We start from the raw sequence: 18,151 nt of genomic DNA on the forward strand, positions 1-18,151 counted from the left end.
CCCTTAACTACAGACCAATTTCATTAACAAGCATTCCTTGCAAACTTCTAGAGCACATTATATATTCTAACCTCGCTTCTTTTTGGAAAGTAACTCCTCCTTCTTAAGCTCCTGTCAGCACGGGTTCCAAAAAATTTTTTCTTGCGTGACTCAACTCTTATCTTTCACAAATATCCTAGCCTCGTCTTTAGATACTGGTTTACTAACCTACTGCATCTTTCTTGACTTTGCTAAGGCTTTTGATAAGGTATCTCATCACTTACTCCTTCTTAAAATGAGTTCCCTTAATATTGACCCTAATCTCCTTAAATGGATTGAATGCTTCCTGACTAACCGCACCCACTTTGTATCAGCTAACGACTCTTATCCCCATGTGCTGTGACATCTGGTGTTCCTCAAGGCTCTGTTCTGGGTCCTTTACTTTTTTTGATATATATTAATGACCTTCTGATTGGCATTAACTCTTCCCTTAAGCTTTTTGCTGATGACTGTGTTCTTTTTCGTGCAATACATAACATTAACGACAGTTCCCTCCTTCAGTCCGATCTTGATAAAGTCTTAATTTGGTGTCAGAGATGGTCTATGGTTCTCAATCCATCAAAGTGCAAAATTATGTCCATCTCCCGCCAATCTAACCCGTCTAAACCATTCGATTACAAGATTAATGGAGTTTCATTACAGAATGTTTCATCTTATAAATATCTGGGTGTTCACATCACTAACAACCTATCCTGGCGCATGCACATAGAATATGTTATTAACAATGCTAACCGTGCCCTTGGTTACATACACAGAAACTTCTCTCAGGCTCCATTCCATTAGAAGTTACTTTTATATCAGACACTAATACTGCCAAAACTAGAATACGCATCATCAATATGGGACCCCACACAACTCACTTTAATCGATGCTATAGAATCTGTTCAGAATCAGTCAGCCCGCTTCATCCTTTCCAATTATTCTCGCACGGCTAGTGTTTCTTTAATGAAAACTAAACTTGGTCTCACTAATCCCGCAGTTCGCAGAAATATTTCACGCCTCAGTCTTTTCCACAGCATTTTCTTTCATAACGAGACACTAAAACAGGAATTTTTTTCTTCTATACCGTCATATGTGTCATCCCGTGTTGATCATCCGCATAAAGTTTCCATCCCAACGTGTAAAACGAATGTGCTTTTTGATTCTTTCTTACCAAAGACTAGCACTGAGTGGAACCACCTTCCACCCCATATCGCCTGCACTGAAGACGCATCATCTTTTAAGCCACTTATCACCAAGCATATCATCGAACAAGCGTCTGAATCATAATTTTTTGCCTTTTTTTCTGCCTTTTGCCTGTACTTGACTATGTATTTTTTTCTTTTTACACCCACCCCCTCTACAACGCCCTGCGGGCCCTGAGGGTATTGTAATAAATGTAATAAATAAATAAATAAATAAATAAATAAATAAATAAATAAATAAATAAATAAATAAATTAGAGCTGTGTCCATTTGGAGGAAGACAAGTCTGGAAGACACACACGCACATATAGGTTGAAAGAGCATAAAGTACTTGACTGATTAAAGGAGTGTATAGCGAAGTATACGCTTCGTTGAAGGAAACACAAGATCAGACAGCCGTCGCCATAGCTTAGCGGTAGAGCACCGGACGCGTAATTCGGAGGTCGTGGGTTCGGTTCCCACCGGCGGCATGTGGTTGTTTTTTCATCTGCTTTTCTAATCAATCAGCTTTAAGTGATAACATATTCAGTAATATTCTAAATTGATCAACACCACGAAATAAATAAATTAAAATCCCCTGTGTCTCTTGGTTTCTGCGGCTGTTGGCTTCACTCATATATAGCGGGTGTCCCAGCTAAATGTAACCAAGCTTTTAAAAAACACGGGTGTCCTAGCCGTCTGAAACCAAATGACGGTTGTTTAGAGTCGCGTGACCTAGTCTGCAGTATTTTTTCGTTCTTCAAGGTTGACTAATTAGTTAAGCTTAATTAACTAACTTTTTAATTATTGACTTGAGGAACAAAGTGTCAATGGAAAAGTTGTAGATCGCTTTGAGAAACAGCTTGCTGAGACATTTGCAGCAAAGTAATATTTACGTAAAGTAGTTTTTTTACCGGCTTTTAACCATAACCCGCACAATAAGAAAAAGCTTCCACATGACAACTGTGCCACTTCAACGTCCCAAGACGCGCCTTAAAGAATAAAATTCGTTTTTTCTGAAGTCCTCTCCTCGATGAGACTTTGGGTGCACATTGGGGCAGAGATCTGAGCGAGCAGCTGGTCACGTGATAACTTTCTTTTATGGCCAATAAATGAAGCTACGTAAATTGCAACTTGGTGGAAACAGCACTACCAGCGGTTTTTCGAAGTGATCCAAAACTTTTGCCTTGACACTTTCTTCCTGAAGTCAATAATTAAAAAGTTAGCTAATTAAGCTTAACTAATTAATCACCTTTGAAGAACTAAAATATACTGAAGACTAGGCCACATGACTCTAAACAATCCTCATTTGGTTTCGCTGGACTAGGACTATTCATCTTTTTTAAAACTTTGCTTACATTTAGCTGGGACACCTGGTTTATGTATATTTCGAAAAAGATCGGTCTTCCAATCGAAACGTTGAGTCAAATAAATATGTTTCCTTTAACGAAGCGTACACTTCACTATATATATATATATATATATATATATAAAGCGATAACATATTCAGTAATATTCTAAATTGATCAACACCACAAAATAAATAAATAAATTAAAAAAAAACATCCCCTGTGCCCCTCGGTTTCTGTGGCTGTTGGCTTCTTTCATATATATATATATATATATATATATAAATTATTTCTTGGCAGCTGATTGATTAATATAAGATAAAGTCACTTGAAGAAGGCTGGTCCTCCAGCCAAAACGTCGTGAATTAAATCTTATGTTTTTTCAATTTCTGGTGACTATCTTTTACATATATATATATATGGTTTGGTTTATTTGGTTTATTGGGGTTTAACGTCCCGAAGCAACTTAGGCTATGAGGGACGCCGTAGTGAAGGGCTCCGGAAATTTCGACCAACTGGTCGAAATTTCCGGAGCCCTTCACATATATATATATATATATATATATATATATATATATACCCAATTCTATCACGTCCCACAGATCCACTGCGCTAGGAAGCTAGGCCCACCACCAAGCGCAGCGAGACAGGCCCCACCCCTCCTTACACCTGTGCCCCTAACTGCACATTCTTCAGCGAGAAATCTCGAAGGCAGGTGCACAGCAGGACGTCACAAGAAGGGGGAGACGAACAAAGGGAACAAAAAGAACATGCCACAAAACAGACAAGCAGCCGTGGTAACCAGCAGCTGCACTAGAGCTCGCAGCCCACGCTGCCTCCCACCTGTGAACCGTACGCCCGCATGCCCAACCGTTGCACTCATCCGAATGTCCGGCAGCTCGTTACCGCAACATTACACGCTTTGATGCTCGCATTCATTGCTTCAACCTGACTATTTTTTTTAACGGTAAAACAAACCACTTAGGACTTGTTGAAAACACAGTTGACACTAAAAATTCTGCACTCAACGTCAAGCGCGTCGTTTTGCTAATGCAGCAAAGCGGAAGTCTTCGTCCATATTATCTAGGGCAAAAGAATCCCGCCTGAAGTTTTTATACCAATTATTACACAACACCAACAGTATAGATGTGTCTAAATATGCATCCTTCTCACAGCCACGGCAATCCCGGCACAAGCATGCGCACATGCTGACTGAATACTCATGCCGAATGAACACTCTCAAGCATTCTTTCTTTCCTTTAGCCATCAGCAAATGGAATCAGCTCGATCCATCGATTACCATGTCGGACTCACTATCTTCCCTCACCTCAAGATTAGTAGAATGTAACAGGAATCAGTAAAGTACCAACAGTCCTTCCTACATTTTACCAGATAACTGCCCAACAGTTACTTATTGACATTTCTTGACATGACTGCATGCCTATTGCCACCCGTTACCTTCTTTCTCGCTTCTTCTAGTTCCTATTGTAAAATACTTCAAATACTAGCATGTTTGCTGGAATGAACGACTCCTGCTGTACTTTTTTTCTTTTTGTTTCAGTTCTGAATCTTCAAGGTTTTTCTTTGCTAACCTGCCTACTAGTAGTTATGTAACACTTATGTAAGAGTTCTCATTTTTGTTTATCTGCTTGTAATTTATCTGTATTGTACTGAACTCTATACTGTACTGATTGCTCACCTGCTACAGTCTCTTACTGAGACTGGCAGTATTGTAAATAAATAATATCATTTTCATCCCCACCATCTACTGAAATGGATGGTGCAGGTCATCAAACTCACTCTTGAGAGAAATACTTGTTGGAATAAATTGTGAATAAAAGCAGAGGATCTATTCCATTTGCTTTTTCAGTATCCAGTGGAGCGCTCAAAATTACAGCCAACCACAGAACACCTCAAGCATGCTCTCCGCTTTTAAATGTTTGCATTCTACATACAATGATGATGACGGATTTTTATGGTGCAAGTGTAATTTCAACACTTTGTTTAGTGTACACACACAACAATGCCCAAATCTAAATTAGCCTTTGCACACTTGTAATGAAAGTTTTTTTTTTTAAGGAGCATAGACATCAAATTTAGGTTGTGCATTTTTTCTTTACAGAGATGTAGAAGAAATCAGTACACGTAACTCGCAAGGTGGAATGCAGTTATGCCCCATAAATAGCTCGTAACTGAATTTCTTCTCTTGTTGTCTGTTTTGGTCTTGGTTTTCAACAGACAAAATTAACTTCAGGTCACGTGAGTACGAAAAAAAAAAAACACCTGTATTATAACTACTTTGTCATTCCTGCATTTGGATCTGGCTGATGTTACAATGTTAGAGTGAAACTACAAAGCAGCGATTATATCATAGTTTTTTTTTTATCTAACACGACATGGCCTGAACTTAGGCATCATAGCAATCATTTCGCTCCTGAAACTAAAACGAAAACATTACGGAAGAAACTAAAATATAAATTATTCACTGGTTTCAGGTGAATTGCACGCGGTAATTCATGCATACTAACGTCCTAAGCACCACTCCAAACAGGAAAATGCAGTGCCATAACTTTGGTATCATGACTCCTCTAAAAGCGCAACGCCTTGAACACAAGCTGCAACCAACCCCGTGGCCTGATTCCAATATATCACCGGAGCTCGTATAGAGAAGGGGAAGACACGCCTGTGCACACAAGAGCAATCTATCTGCAGTAACAGCCAACAAAATTTAAAGGATGAGAAAAAAAAAGATATGACATGTCAGCTGGGGCAATTTCCGACGCGCACACGGCGCGCCCCACATAATGCTTCACGTTCCTCCACACCTGAGGAGTGCGTGACCCACAAATTACTGCGCGACTTACGGGAGAATAATAACAAAAAAAAAAAAAAGCCTGCCTCTGACACAGTTTTGTGCTGAGCACACAGGATATAAGAAGAACAGAAATGAAACAAGATGTTTCGCAGTACAGACAGCTCCCACTACATCAAACGTGCAAGGGACTGATAACTTGTTCAAATTACGTGGCATTCGAACAGAGTGGAGCCTTTTTAATGCACTTGAACTTTGTGCAGCTAAAGTGTTGGTTCAAACCGACTGCGTTCACATTAAAAAGATTTCAATGTATGGTGTGTTGGGAGTAATGAATTTTTACCCGTACCTAAGCTTCATGATACCTCAGCATTTTGAACCAACTGGGGTGTATATCAAGATATTCTGAGTAAAATGTTTCTGTTCATGCCTGCAAGTGCTTAAAAAATCTCACTCAAACTAACTGTAACTGAAGATATACGAACGGTGCATTATCAATAAAAGTTTGTCAGACATTTGTGCTTCACAGTGCAAATACCATTGGCAGCCTTTTCCAATTAGGATTGCTGAATAGTTACATAACTACAGTGTCACCACCTTCTTTAGCTGCGTAAGATGACAAATGAGACAAACTTCTCGACAAAGTGAGCATTCACGTCATTAGAATGAAGCCCTAACCAGAGCTCCCCCAATTGTTCTTAGCATATAATGCAGTGTCGTAAAAACTGGCTGTGTTATGCCTCATTACGTAAACACTGCTTTCTCTAAAAAGTCCTAAAAGGTGATTAAATTTTCAAGCAAAAGGCAAACAGGCCAGTGAGCAACGCGGTACATGATGGTTTAGTTCGGTTTATGGGGTTTAACGTCCCAAAGCGACTGAGGCTATGAGAGACGCCGTAGTGGAGGGCTCCGGAAATTTCGACCACCTGGGGTTCTTTAACGTGCACTGACATCGCACAGTACACGGGCCTCGAACTTCTCTTCCAAAGAAATTCAGCCGCCGCGGCCGGGATCGAACCCGCGTCTTTCGGGCCAGCAGCCGAGCACCATAGCCACTGAGCCACCGCGGCGGCTCACGCGGTACATGAACTCAAAGTGTAGAGTTGCGATTGATGCCACGAAGACGATGGGCTGTCCTGAATGCCATTTTTGTTGCTATCACAGCTTGACACCGTAGTCATGGCATTTTATTACTATCGTTGTCTCGTTCCTGAAACACACAATGCACCCTCTAAACCAAAAGGGCAAAACTGAGTGATAAGCCGCGCAGATATTTGTTCCACGTCGCTGAAACCGCACCCATTCTTAGTCTCTGCTGGCAGGATAATAAACGCCCTAGAAGCTCAGTGGTATACGAATCCTTGCAGCATGTCCGCGAAAGACACCAGTGTACAAAAAAAAAAAAAAACATGAAGCACACTCCAGCGACCATTTCACTGAGCTGGCTTCGCCTTGCTATGTGACTGTCTTTCCAAATAGGGAAAGACAGTAAATACAGATCCTCAATGTTTGCGCCCCCCCCCTTTCTCGTTGACAATGCAAACATCCCCTTATCAGCCTGTACGATGCTATTGTGCTTGAGGAGATAAGGCGCAGGGAAGTAACGGCCAACTCTGTTCCCCTAACCTGCCACAAGCGCTGCTGCGTGCTGCCTTTGTGGGCTTCGGAACTCGTGGTGATAACACGGTGCAAGCAATGTTAGCGATAAATTCCAAGCTCAAGGTGCAAGAGATAGCCAATCGAAAACTCCTAGGTGGTGAGTGCTAACTTTCCCACCAATGACCTTTGTGTTTCTGCCCCGTTAACAGGAATGACATGCGACACAAACCCTGAAGTTGTATGCAGTAAGTGCCGCAATGCGGTGGGTTCCCAGACATTAAACAAGGCAGCATGTCTGCAAAATACCCTTTCACGAGGTCATAAAACATGCTGTTTAGTACGCACCAGTCCCGATACAGCAAAGTCGTACCACGGAAGGGAAAACAATAGGAGTCACATTAAGAGGCAGCAAATGGAGGTTAAATGTATCACTGTTGAAATCGAGAGGGAATGGATATTGGCAGGGCATGTAATGTGAACAGCTGATAACCAATGGTATGTTAGATGAAAGGAGCGGAATCCAAGAGAAGGTGAACATAGAATAGGGCGGCTGAGAGTCGGATAAGATTAGGAAGTTGGTGGAGATAGCGCGGTGGCAACTGGCACAGGTCAGTGTTAATTGGAGATAAATCGGGGAGTCCTTTGTCCTGTGGTAGATGTAACTGGGTTGAGAATGATGATGATGACGATGATGAGCATATTCCTTTTTGCTTTCATGTTTTTCATCTATATATACGTATTATGACACTCGTGCATTCATAACGTTTTCTTTATACTGAGCATACGTGGTCATCTTCATAGTGTATTTCTTTTCTCTCCACCAACATACTCCCGCTACAATCACTTTTGCTGTATAAAGAGGTCAGAACCCCTTACGCTGTTTACATAACTTTTTCGCTGATATTTTTCTCGAAATGTCTTGTTGCACAATGAAAACTTCAGAATAAATTGCTGCAGCTATGCTAACATAACCAAAACAAGCGCCGCGGTGGCTCAGCGGTTATGGTGCTCGGCTGCTGACCCAAAAGACGCGGGTTCGAACCTGGCCGCGGCGGCTAGAATTTCTTTGGAGGAGAAATTCTAGAGGCCCGTGTACTGTGCGATGTCAGTGCACGTTAAAGAACCCCAGGTGGCCTAAATATCCGGACCCCTCCACTACGCGTCTCTCATAGCCTTAGCCGCTTTGGGACGTTAAACCCCATAAACCATAAACCTAAACCATAACCAAAACAGTCAGTGTGCACGAATACTTTGTGACCCCGAACCTGCCTTTTGCGACTATCACACGGCCACAAGAGTGCACCTGTGGAAAGTGAGTGGGAGAAGCAAGCTTCACCACAGCAGAAAAAAAAACTCTGCAATAAGTGCACAAAGTGGCGGCATTACAATGTTCAGTCCTGATTGTGTCCACACCTGACATTCACACCCGTTTCTTGAGTTCTAGTGACTGAAGCTCAATATTGTAGTCACCCAAAATAAATGTTGAAGTATGAGCAATGTTTCGCACAAGCAACTCTTAACTTATATTGATGAAATATAATGTTATTGCATCAGTATTTATAGCACCATTAACGACTTCTGTCTATCTCATATGCTCTGCAGTACTTTTACCTCTCAGAGCATTTTCGTATATACATATATATATACGTAGTCAAGTAAATTTGTGGTATCTGCACATATACTGAAATTCGTTGCTCTATAAAACATCAGGGCCTGGTCAAGGCACTGGTTAGACCTTTTAGCCCTGGAAAACTACAACAACCAAACTGAACTGTCGAGAATACGGCACTGCCACTGCCGGGCAGTGAAAAACAGCATTAAACTATGTCCAATACAAGGCATAAATTCAGAAATCTGCCGCGAGAGCTAGTAAATATTTACTACCAATATGCAACTAGTACAGATGTGTACTAAATTAAGTTTTGCGGGGCGGCAGGCAAGTTATGCATTTTAGAAACAACTGAAAAACTACAATGAGAGAGAGACAGAAGGCGGAAAAAGTAGGGCGATGAGGTTAACCAGAAGAAGGTGCTGGCTTGGTAGAGGCAAGTTAAAAATGAATAGTGTTAAGTAGGGACATGCTTACAGCATAGTCATAACCTATTATGGAGGCACGATGCCCTAAAAGAAAATTGAAACAAGGAAGCCGAATGAACGAAACAGAATAAGTCTTCTCAAAACAGCTGTGGGGCTGCTTATCGGGCATAGTACCCAGCGCTGCGAGACTGTCGCATTACACACTGCGCTTGCAGGGCTCGAAAGCAAGAGAACGGGGCCAACCGACTGTCATCAGGGTCAATGTGAAAACCCAGCTTGCGATGTAACTTCAGCGGAGCAAAAGCACCGCCGACGTGCACCTGCCGAAGAGAAAAGTGGGACGTCATAAGCGACGCCGTCTGTTGTTGCATCACAGACAGACCTGCATTTCGGACTCAAGATTAGGTGCCTAGCTTTTGAGTGCCTTTGCCGCACTGATAAGGCAGCCATCACGGGAAGAACAGAAAGCCAAATAGCAAGAAAGAGTGCGCTGCCCTGCTGCTGATAACAGACACCCTGTGGCAATATGGAAGAAGTCGGCGGAAGTGAAAGTGGCGAGATACAGTCACACACAGCGTGAATCATCGATGACTCTTTCCCAGACTACAGAATGACTACGCTGAGAAGTTTTCATGACGCTTGCAATAATGTTTAGCAAGCAAGCAATGTGCTCGCAGGTGCTTCGTATGTACAGCTGACTACAAATTTTCGTTACATTTTAAAGTGATGCAGATGCCTTTGTGACATAAACAGGTCTCAATCCTTCATTCCATCCTAAACACCTGGTAAGAAACAAATCTACTGAATGCCTTCAATGCTGTGTGCACAGCGTGGAAGGATCCTGGGACAAAGAAGCCGCGCTTGCACTGTTCCCTGCAACTCAGTGAAATTAGCACCTCTTACTGCACGGATTATGACGTAGTCAAAGAATCTGCAAAGTTTCAAAAAGCAGTATATAAAGGTATACAAGTTCCAGAGCACAGTTGTAAAGGCACGCACAATAATAAGAAATGTATGACTCTGAACCCGGGCGAAGAACGTCAATACAAAATCAACTTTTAAATCACCTCCTTTGAACAAACAAATAAAATGAATGCACACGCTGTATTATCACGATATGCTTGACACTAGACACATGAGTCTTGAGGTATCTCTAGTTCAAAAGTGATCTCTTTGGCACAGGGCTTTTTCGTAGAAAAAAGGAGGAAAAAAAAGGCATGCGGTGCTCAATACAAAAAGAAAAGATCACCACTGTCTGAACGCTGTCTAAAGATGTTTCTGGGCATGCAGCGAAGAAGATTGGCACTATGAATATACGTCAAGAAATTTGGGACGTATCGCACACCAACACTTTAGCTACTGGCTCTTTTTGCGGGGAGCGTGACCATGAAAACCAAGTCAGCATTCCATGCTGTCTTGACAAAAGAGGTGAGAGTAAGCCTCTCAAGCAAAGGAAACAATGACTCAAAACATGCCTTTCATATCTTCGCAACAAACTAACTTTTCAGACGCTCAGGGTAATCGAGGTAGAATAAAAACCACTACATTGAACAAATAACAATGCCTGAAATTGTGAAAAAAATGAAAGCTCTAGAGACACACAGAATGGAACGATTAAATGTAATTCTGACTATAACATACTAAAAGTCCACATGTTATAATTATAAAATGCTGCTGCAGGATGTGAATAATATTTCTTTCTAGAAAAAAAAAAAAAGATCTGTAGCAGGAAGTTATTCCGGGAGTCCTTTCTTTCATAGAGTTCCGGCGGCTTAAGTGACTATTTAGAAAAAAAGCTAACATCTGTCAAAAAGCCCCTGAAGTTTAACACATTACTAGCACTTTTTAACAGTCAGCTCACAATAAATATATGTTCAACCCTGAATGAAACAAAGTCTGGCAGAGCTTCCCCCTTGCCCTACTACAAAGAAAAGAGGTGCACATATTAATTCTGTACCCCGGAACTTTCCAAAATGAAATCGTACGCATGGATCAATGAAGAGACTGGTTCTGTTAATTGGCGCACGTGCTTAAAAAAAAAATGGCGCTCACAAAAAACAAGCCAGTTCATCGGAAATAATCTCAGCAGGTTCCTTACTAAATATACTATCATTCTCACCCCAGCAAACATGTGTTCTGATGGATCAGACAAAGCTGCTAGCAGAAAGGGGCTCACAGGGCTCTGATCAATAAGCTGCTATAACGAGACACTTTTATTGCATTGGCACCACGCCACAAAGAAGTAGCAAGTAGCGACTTAAAAGCCCTAAGCTGCAATTCATACAATACAAGCATCCACATGTAATAACTAAGTATATTGCAAATATAACAGAAATGCAGAAACGAGGCCTTGCAAGGCCTTACTGTACACAACAGACACTCTATGCAGGCCCAAAACCTCACAAAAGGAGGATTGGCACCGACCCTGGAAACCCTACGTGCAAAAACATGATGCTGCCTTTGAAAGGCCTTTGGAAAAGCCCGTTATTCAGTCCGGTCTAAATGTGGCACGCAGGGGAAGATGATGCGGTCATTCACAAGACGAATAAGGGGGAGATGATATGGCGATTCACAAGGCGACCGCACTGGTCAGTGGAACACTTGTGTGTAGAACAAACAGAACAAAAAGTTCATCACGCAACATGTGTGAGACTTTGCAGTTGTTTCTCTAGCTGCGCCCCATGATGACTGGCTAAAAAATTTACAAATGTAAAGTGAATGCATCAAATGCTAGTACAAGAGCAGCGTAATACGTCAACAGGCACACACTTTCTCGCATGCTGCATTAAGCTCCATCTTTCAGCAACAATAAAAGAAAGCCGATGAACGTTATTATTACTACTGTCATTATTATTTTTACTATCACTGCTTCATTATTATTATTAATCGTACAAGGCAAGCATGTAAACTCTAGTTCAAAAGAACAAGCCCGAAATATAGCTTCGTGAATTAAGCTTCCCCATACGTGACATACAGGGGCTTTGGTAATCTCATCACTTCGCTATGTCATCAAAAAAGGACTTAACGAAGATCTATTATCACCACAATCTTATTATTTATACTAACGTAACAGCGATCAGATCCTGCAATCAATCTCGTAATTGCGGCATGTTCAGTTCTGTCCACGGACCTGGGATACCGTTATGTAATGGCAAATGATATGAGCAACATACACAGCATTGAAGCTTTCTGTTCTGTTGTCACTATTATTATTATTACTGTGCAAGATAAGGCTTATCAAGGCCTACCAAAAAATTAATAAAGTTATTGCTGTCACAATTAGTCACCCTTTGACATGCAAAGCATTGACGCACCGCCGTGGTGGCTCAGTGCTTATGGAGCTTGGCTGCTGACCCTAAAGACACGGGTTCTATCCTGGCCGCGGTGATCGAATTTCGATGGAGGTGAAATTCTAGAGGCCCATGTACTGTGCGATGTCAGTGCGCGTTAAAGAACCCCAGGTGGTCAAATTTCCGGAGCCCTTCACTACGGCGTCCCTCAAAACCTGAGTTGCTTTGGCATGTTAAACTCTAGTAAACCAAACCAAAGCACTCACAGTAAATTAAAGCACACAAAAATAGAAAAAAGCTAGGTTATTAAGCCATGGGCATGTAGTATTCAGAGTCACTACACGAATCAAGTATGGCAGACACTGAATCAAAGAAATAAAAAGGGCCGCCGCGGTGGCTCAACGGTTATGGTGCTCGGCTGCTGACCCAAAAGACGCGGGTTCGATCCCGACCGTGGCGGCTAGAATTTCTTTGGAGGAGAAATTCTAGAGGCCCGTGTACTGTGCGATGTCAGTGCACGTTAAAGAACCCCAGGTGGTCGAAATTTCCGGAGCCCTCCACTACGGCGTCTCTCATAGCCTCAGTCGCTTTGGGACGTCAAACCCCATAAACTAAACTAAAACTAAAGAAATCAAAAGGAAGCGACTCACGGTCTCCGAAGACCGCTCTCATGAGAGCCTTGCCGTACGTTGTGTTGGGTGCGTAGGGAATAGGCTCCCGCAGCGGGTATTCCAGCTCTGGCTTGAACTCCCTGTAGGTGGTGGCATTCATGCGCACGATCGGCTCTCGGCCGCCACTGAAGCCCAGGCTCCGGAGGTAGAGCAGCACACCGGACAAGGCCAGGGGTATCACCATGGTGAAGAATGTGAGCACATAGTGTCGCTTGAACGAGTACACCACAATGTTCTTCCACAGGATGACACGCAGCTGCCTGAAGAACGCCATGTCGCCGCCCCGTCAGATGCCGATGGATTGAATACTTCTTACGCTCCGTCTTTACAAGTGTGCAAAACACCTCCCCGTTTCCTAAAAACAAAAAAAAAATTATGAGGTGCGCTTCAGTCTCCTCACGTGCAGAAACGTGAAAGCTGTGCACTGCCTGCCACCAGCGCCATCTGCTGGGCCAGCACTGTACATTGCTTGAGGGGTTTTCAGTGGGTGCCGCATGATGGCGCTACGACTGCACGCCATGCACAAAGGAAATTTACCGGAAACGGAAGAAATTTGTTACTCGCTTGAGTGTGACATACGTAATTCACGTGCTCCTAATTACTCATGCAGGCCTCAGTACATATCTCGAAGATACGTTTTTAAGAACTGTGCATTCACTAGACGCGCAGCCTCAAACGTCGAAGTGTTGTGGCAGAGTGGCAGTATCCCTGTCTTGCATGCTGGCGACGCCCGTTATTGACCGTACAAGTGCAGACACTTTTGTGGACAGCATTTGTCTACAACTTCCGTCCACGCCACTCATGAGCCACGAAAGGCTTTTGCCTTAATAAAAAATAGTGGACTTCAGATTCTGTGACATAATCATCCTTGCGAAGGGCAATGCGTTTGTGTTCAACTCCACTTTCTTGTTATTGGAAAAAAGAAAACTTCATGCTACACTTGCTCCCTTTTTAACTATAAAAGTGGTGGAACCTTTGCTTTGTGAAAATGAAACTAGCGCCATCGCATCCCCAAACACACAGCACTCACTGTTTTGTTTTGTCAAATGTGCATCCAAAAGCAAGAAAAAAATAATAATGTAGAATGTGCGCTTCTGCGCTTCAGGCCACAAAAAGTAACAAAATATTGACCACTAATGGGTGAGCTAGAAAGATGTTTTGGCCATTTCTTCTCATAGTTCTTTCTGCTTCAAACAAGAATAAAAATGTTTAGCTTTCGTGACAACATCTAAGAGCGTTAGCACAGAGGAGATATATTAGCGTAGATACATACCGGATTACCGAAAGCCAGCTGCACACAAACACTGAACCTGCTGACCCTGTCTAATCCTGCCACTAAGCGTGTCCAGGAAGTGTCCGGTAATATGGGGAACATCTAGGCTACTATGTGTTAACTATGCTAAAACTCTGTGTCACCATTTCTATAACAAGCAAAGTTCTTGTGCATTTCATTTCATATCACCAAGAAAAAGAAAATGGCATTTTGCTTCATCCTTCCTCATATTTTCAGAATCGGACTGCACTTGCAGAGAGGGATCAACAGCTAATTAGGGCAGCAATACAATCCTACCCAAGACTTATTGCCAAACCAACGCAATAGATAATCAACACAGACATCAAAATGTTCATTTATGCCCCATAGGGTATTCGACACGTGTAGACCTTTGATGGATGCAATCACTGGGCAATTGCACTTTCTGCACTGAGTGACTATACGAAATGTCATCATATTCAAAGAAACAGCTGCTTTGATCATCATAGTAAATCATTAGCACCACCATGCAGTGTATATAATTCAGTTGATGATAATGACCAAAGCACCATGGAATAAAAGAATGGTACGCTTCAAATCAATCACACACATTCTGTGGCGCGTTACGATGGTAATTATTGCCTCTCCATTACATTACAAGGCTCTCTGAAATACATAAATGGAATCATACTCTCCTATTGAGCACAGATGATTCTGCGGAGTACTTTTGTGCACTGGACCAAACCAGATCAACTCCATCACAAAGCGGGTGCCTCGAAACATCCTTGCTTTAACAGTTTTCAGGACACACAAAACACCCAACTAAACTCTAGTTTTAAGTAAGGCATAGGCTTTTGCAGGTATGATGCTTTTTCAGGGTAAGGGGAAGCTTCCAGGGCCATCGTTGTGCTCTTTTTTTTTTTTTGAGGTGTGAAGAACTCATTGCTCTAATTAAGAAGTTTGTGCGGGGTCCATTGCAATCTAACAGAAGGCAGTGAAATTCTGCGGAAGATGTTGCAATCTGACAGCAACTGAATCTGAAAAGGTCAACGTCTTCAGAACAGAGTGAGTCCCCATCTCGGCTTGGGCGTCAATACCAGTGAGCGCGTTTGTGGCATTCGCCCAGTTGCACCCACATTGCGCAAGCCTTCTCAATTTGGGCTTCGGAGTGACCAAAAACAGCCACCAAAACCAAAGGCATTTTTAATATCCTGCCACAAAAACAGTGGACAGTGATATTAACAAAAACCCCATTCACAAGGTATGAAATCTGTCTTTCCAACGCAGGGAATGAATTGCGATGAGGATGGTAAGTCTCAGGTGACTGTATCGGGAAATCAATAGGCAGACACCCTACAAGAAATGAGGGACTATGCAGTGTGTTTGCGAAAGGAAAGCAACTTCGGTGTCGAGATCTCTGCATTAGAAGTGGGCATTAGCACTGTGCAAAAGGCATAGCAGTAGGCGAACGCCGCGAAAAAGTGTTGCGCATGAAGTTCGATACATAATCTCGGCGAGGAGCTCGATCAATTGTCGTCGCGCGCACCAAAGAATTCCGAAGCTACTCCAAACCTTCGTTTATTCCTTTTCCTTCTCCATCACAACAGCGAGAAACAGGGCTTCTCTTAAATGCAACACTCCACTTTTCCACGGCGGCTACGCCTCGCAAAATTGTGAAATAGCTGTCAACTTCGATCGACCCAAGCGAATGTCAATGCCATCCTGATCACGGCGGAGTTTGAAAGTATTCGTGGTGTCATTCTACACAGAATCATCCGACGGCTTTTCTGTTGCTCCCTTTTTCATTTCTAAGCTAAGAGTGCATTCACAATCGCCCGAAGCAAGCTAGGTACCCCCGATAGTGTCGCGAACAGTTGGCCGACTCTCACCCAGCTATCAAAAAACAACCAAGTAGCCACTAACTTTCCACGAAAGCCAGAAATGGTGTGGCTATTTCTGTTCGCGCTCCACTGAAAAAACTAACTAGAGGTTGTTTACAACAAGCAAGTTGAGGAAAGTTCGCGGTTACGTCGGGTCCGACGGCACTTTCATATGAGTGTCTATATATGCAACGCTACGAAGTCTAAAGTACCGTAAAAACTCAGCAAGGGCACTGAAAGTCAAAACTCACCTTGGGTATGTTCGTCCGGTGATGAGGAGAGTTGCAAGCCGCGTGCCACCGGCGACGGCGGCACAGATATTGATTCAGACTCCGGAGTGGGAGAGCGCTTTCCTCAAAGGGCGAGACTTCGGGGATGTGACGTTGGAGCAGTGTAGTTGCTCCGGCACCGGCAATACGGCAGACGCTGCGCACCCCGTCTCGACGTCATGCTTTTGTTTTTCCGCCCATCGCTAACCTTATCGCTCACGGGTTTGGCGACGCGGTGCTGACGGCCAACCCGAGTCTCTCACTGCACCAGCAGCGGTAGATCCGGAGACGCTCGTCCGCGGTTTCCCACTGGCACTCCTCTGTTGCTCCGGTTTCCGCGCCGCCGTGTCGACGTATAAGACACAAACGGACCTCTAGACACCTGCTCGGGAGCGTGTCACTGTCAGATGATTCCAATCAGCGCATTGTGCAAATGTGTCACGAATGCTGTGCGCGCTAGCGACGAGACGCCGACAGAAGCTAACACCTGCAGCTCATAGCAACGCATGGCAACGCAACGCCTCCTTCGGTAAAAAACAACGCTTATGAATGACGCCATATTGTTGTCATTGTGGCCAGCCGGCCGCTCTCGTTTCCCGATACGTCTGTCAAGCTGGCGCAAATATCGGCTATAGGTTGTGCACATGTCGATTCATTCTCTGTGTAGATATTAAAGAAAAAAGGCTACATCATTAAACTGAGCCAATGAGTTCATGCAATATCCGTGCATAAAAGGAATGCCTTAGAAAGAGTTTAGTAACCCTTTTAGTAATGTCAGTGTTTTTGTAAATTGCGCTCAGCTACCGGTGATTTCATGCAATCCTGACAACATGACACCAAAATGCACCGGAGTCGTGATTCGGCACTTACAGAAGTCAGAGGCGTTACTGTTTGTGACGATATGGAGAGGTTCGGTGTTCTCAATTCGCCATTACCGCGGTGATATCTCAATGGTTAATGATTACGAGTGCGTGAAGCAACGTGCAAAGCTAAACCGAAAGGCCAGAAGCCATGCGCTGGTCCCCAGTCAAAAATAAAAAAAACATTGGAACCAATTGGACATTCCCATTGGTTCCAATTGGACTTCCCAATTGGAAGCAATTGGTTTTAGCCACCCGACCAATTGGACCCAACTGGACTAGCCAATTGGACCCATTTGGCCAGGCAGTTATTTCACCCAGAAAATATTCACAGAATATGCTATGTTCATTGAGAGAGGTAGCTAAATGTTTGTGAATACTATATGCCCTAGAATCTTGTATAAATATTTCTACAACTTAACATATTATATTATCCAAAAGGAAAACTGATTTATGAGGACTGCAGGGAGACACGTACTGTTCCTATAGTGCCAATCAACGTTTTCTACGGAATTGAAATTAACATGCTTTTATGGAAATCAAAGCCAACAGACACACATACATCGATCGCAAGCAACACTGCACATTCAGGCACTGGTAGCATATATTAGCTCAATATGTACATCCGGAGAACATACTTCTGATCCTACTTATTACCCAATTTATGAGGCTCTCATGCTGGGGCCAGTGACGCTTGCCCACTGAGCGCAGTTATTTAATTTCAGCTCCAGTGGTGGTGTAGATGACGAATACAGTTTAGTATATGTTAAGCTGCTGATAGCTCTTACTATAAGAACCATATTAGTTCTACCTTGTTAGTCAAATATGCAAACATTCATTGGAGGAATTAGGTGCAGTTGGGCGGTCGAATTGGATGCAATGTATGAGACCAATTGGGCTCACCAATTGGAAACCCAATTGGTCCAATTG

At 43.0% G+C, this 18,151-nt stretch overlaps 1 protein-coding gene across 5 annotated transcripts in view; it reads right to left on the reverse strand.

The window, feature by feature from the left end:
- The window catches only part of LOC149329039 (phospholipid-transporting ATPase ABCA3-like), a 93,579-nt gene extending 76,676 nt beyond the window's left edge, over nt 1–16,903 (reverse strand). For 4 of the 5 annotated variants that reach the window (XM_089560084.1, XM_089560081.1, XM_089560080.1 and 1 more), the window contains exons 1-2: nt 16,344–16,902; nt 12,940–13,315 (exon numbers count right to left, since the gene is read on the reverse strand). In XM_089560084.1, coding sequence (XP_089416210.1) covers nt 12,940–13,234 — 295 coding nt within the window. In that variant the 5' untranslated portion in view covers nt 13,235–13,315; nt 16,344–16,902. Of the gene's footprint in view, nt 1–12,939; nt 13,316–16,343 lie in introns of all 5 variants that reach the window. The other variant, XM_089560085.1, reaches the window with a different exon arrangement.
- Nucleotides 16,904–18,151: the final 1,248 nt, after the last annotated feature.

Source organism: Amblyomma mixtum, chromosome 9, assembly GCF_055824585.1.
Source record: "Amblyomma mixtum isolate Tamu chromosome 9, ASM5582458v1, whole genome shotgun sequence".
NCBI classification, from domain to species: domain Eukaryota; kingdom Metazoa; phylum Arthropoda; class Arachnida; order Ixodida; family Ixodidae; genus Amblyomma; species Amblyomma mixtum.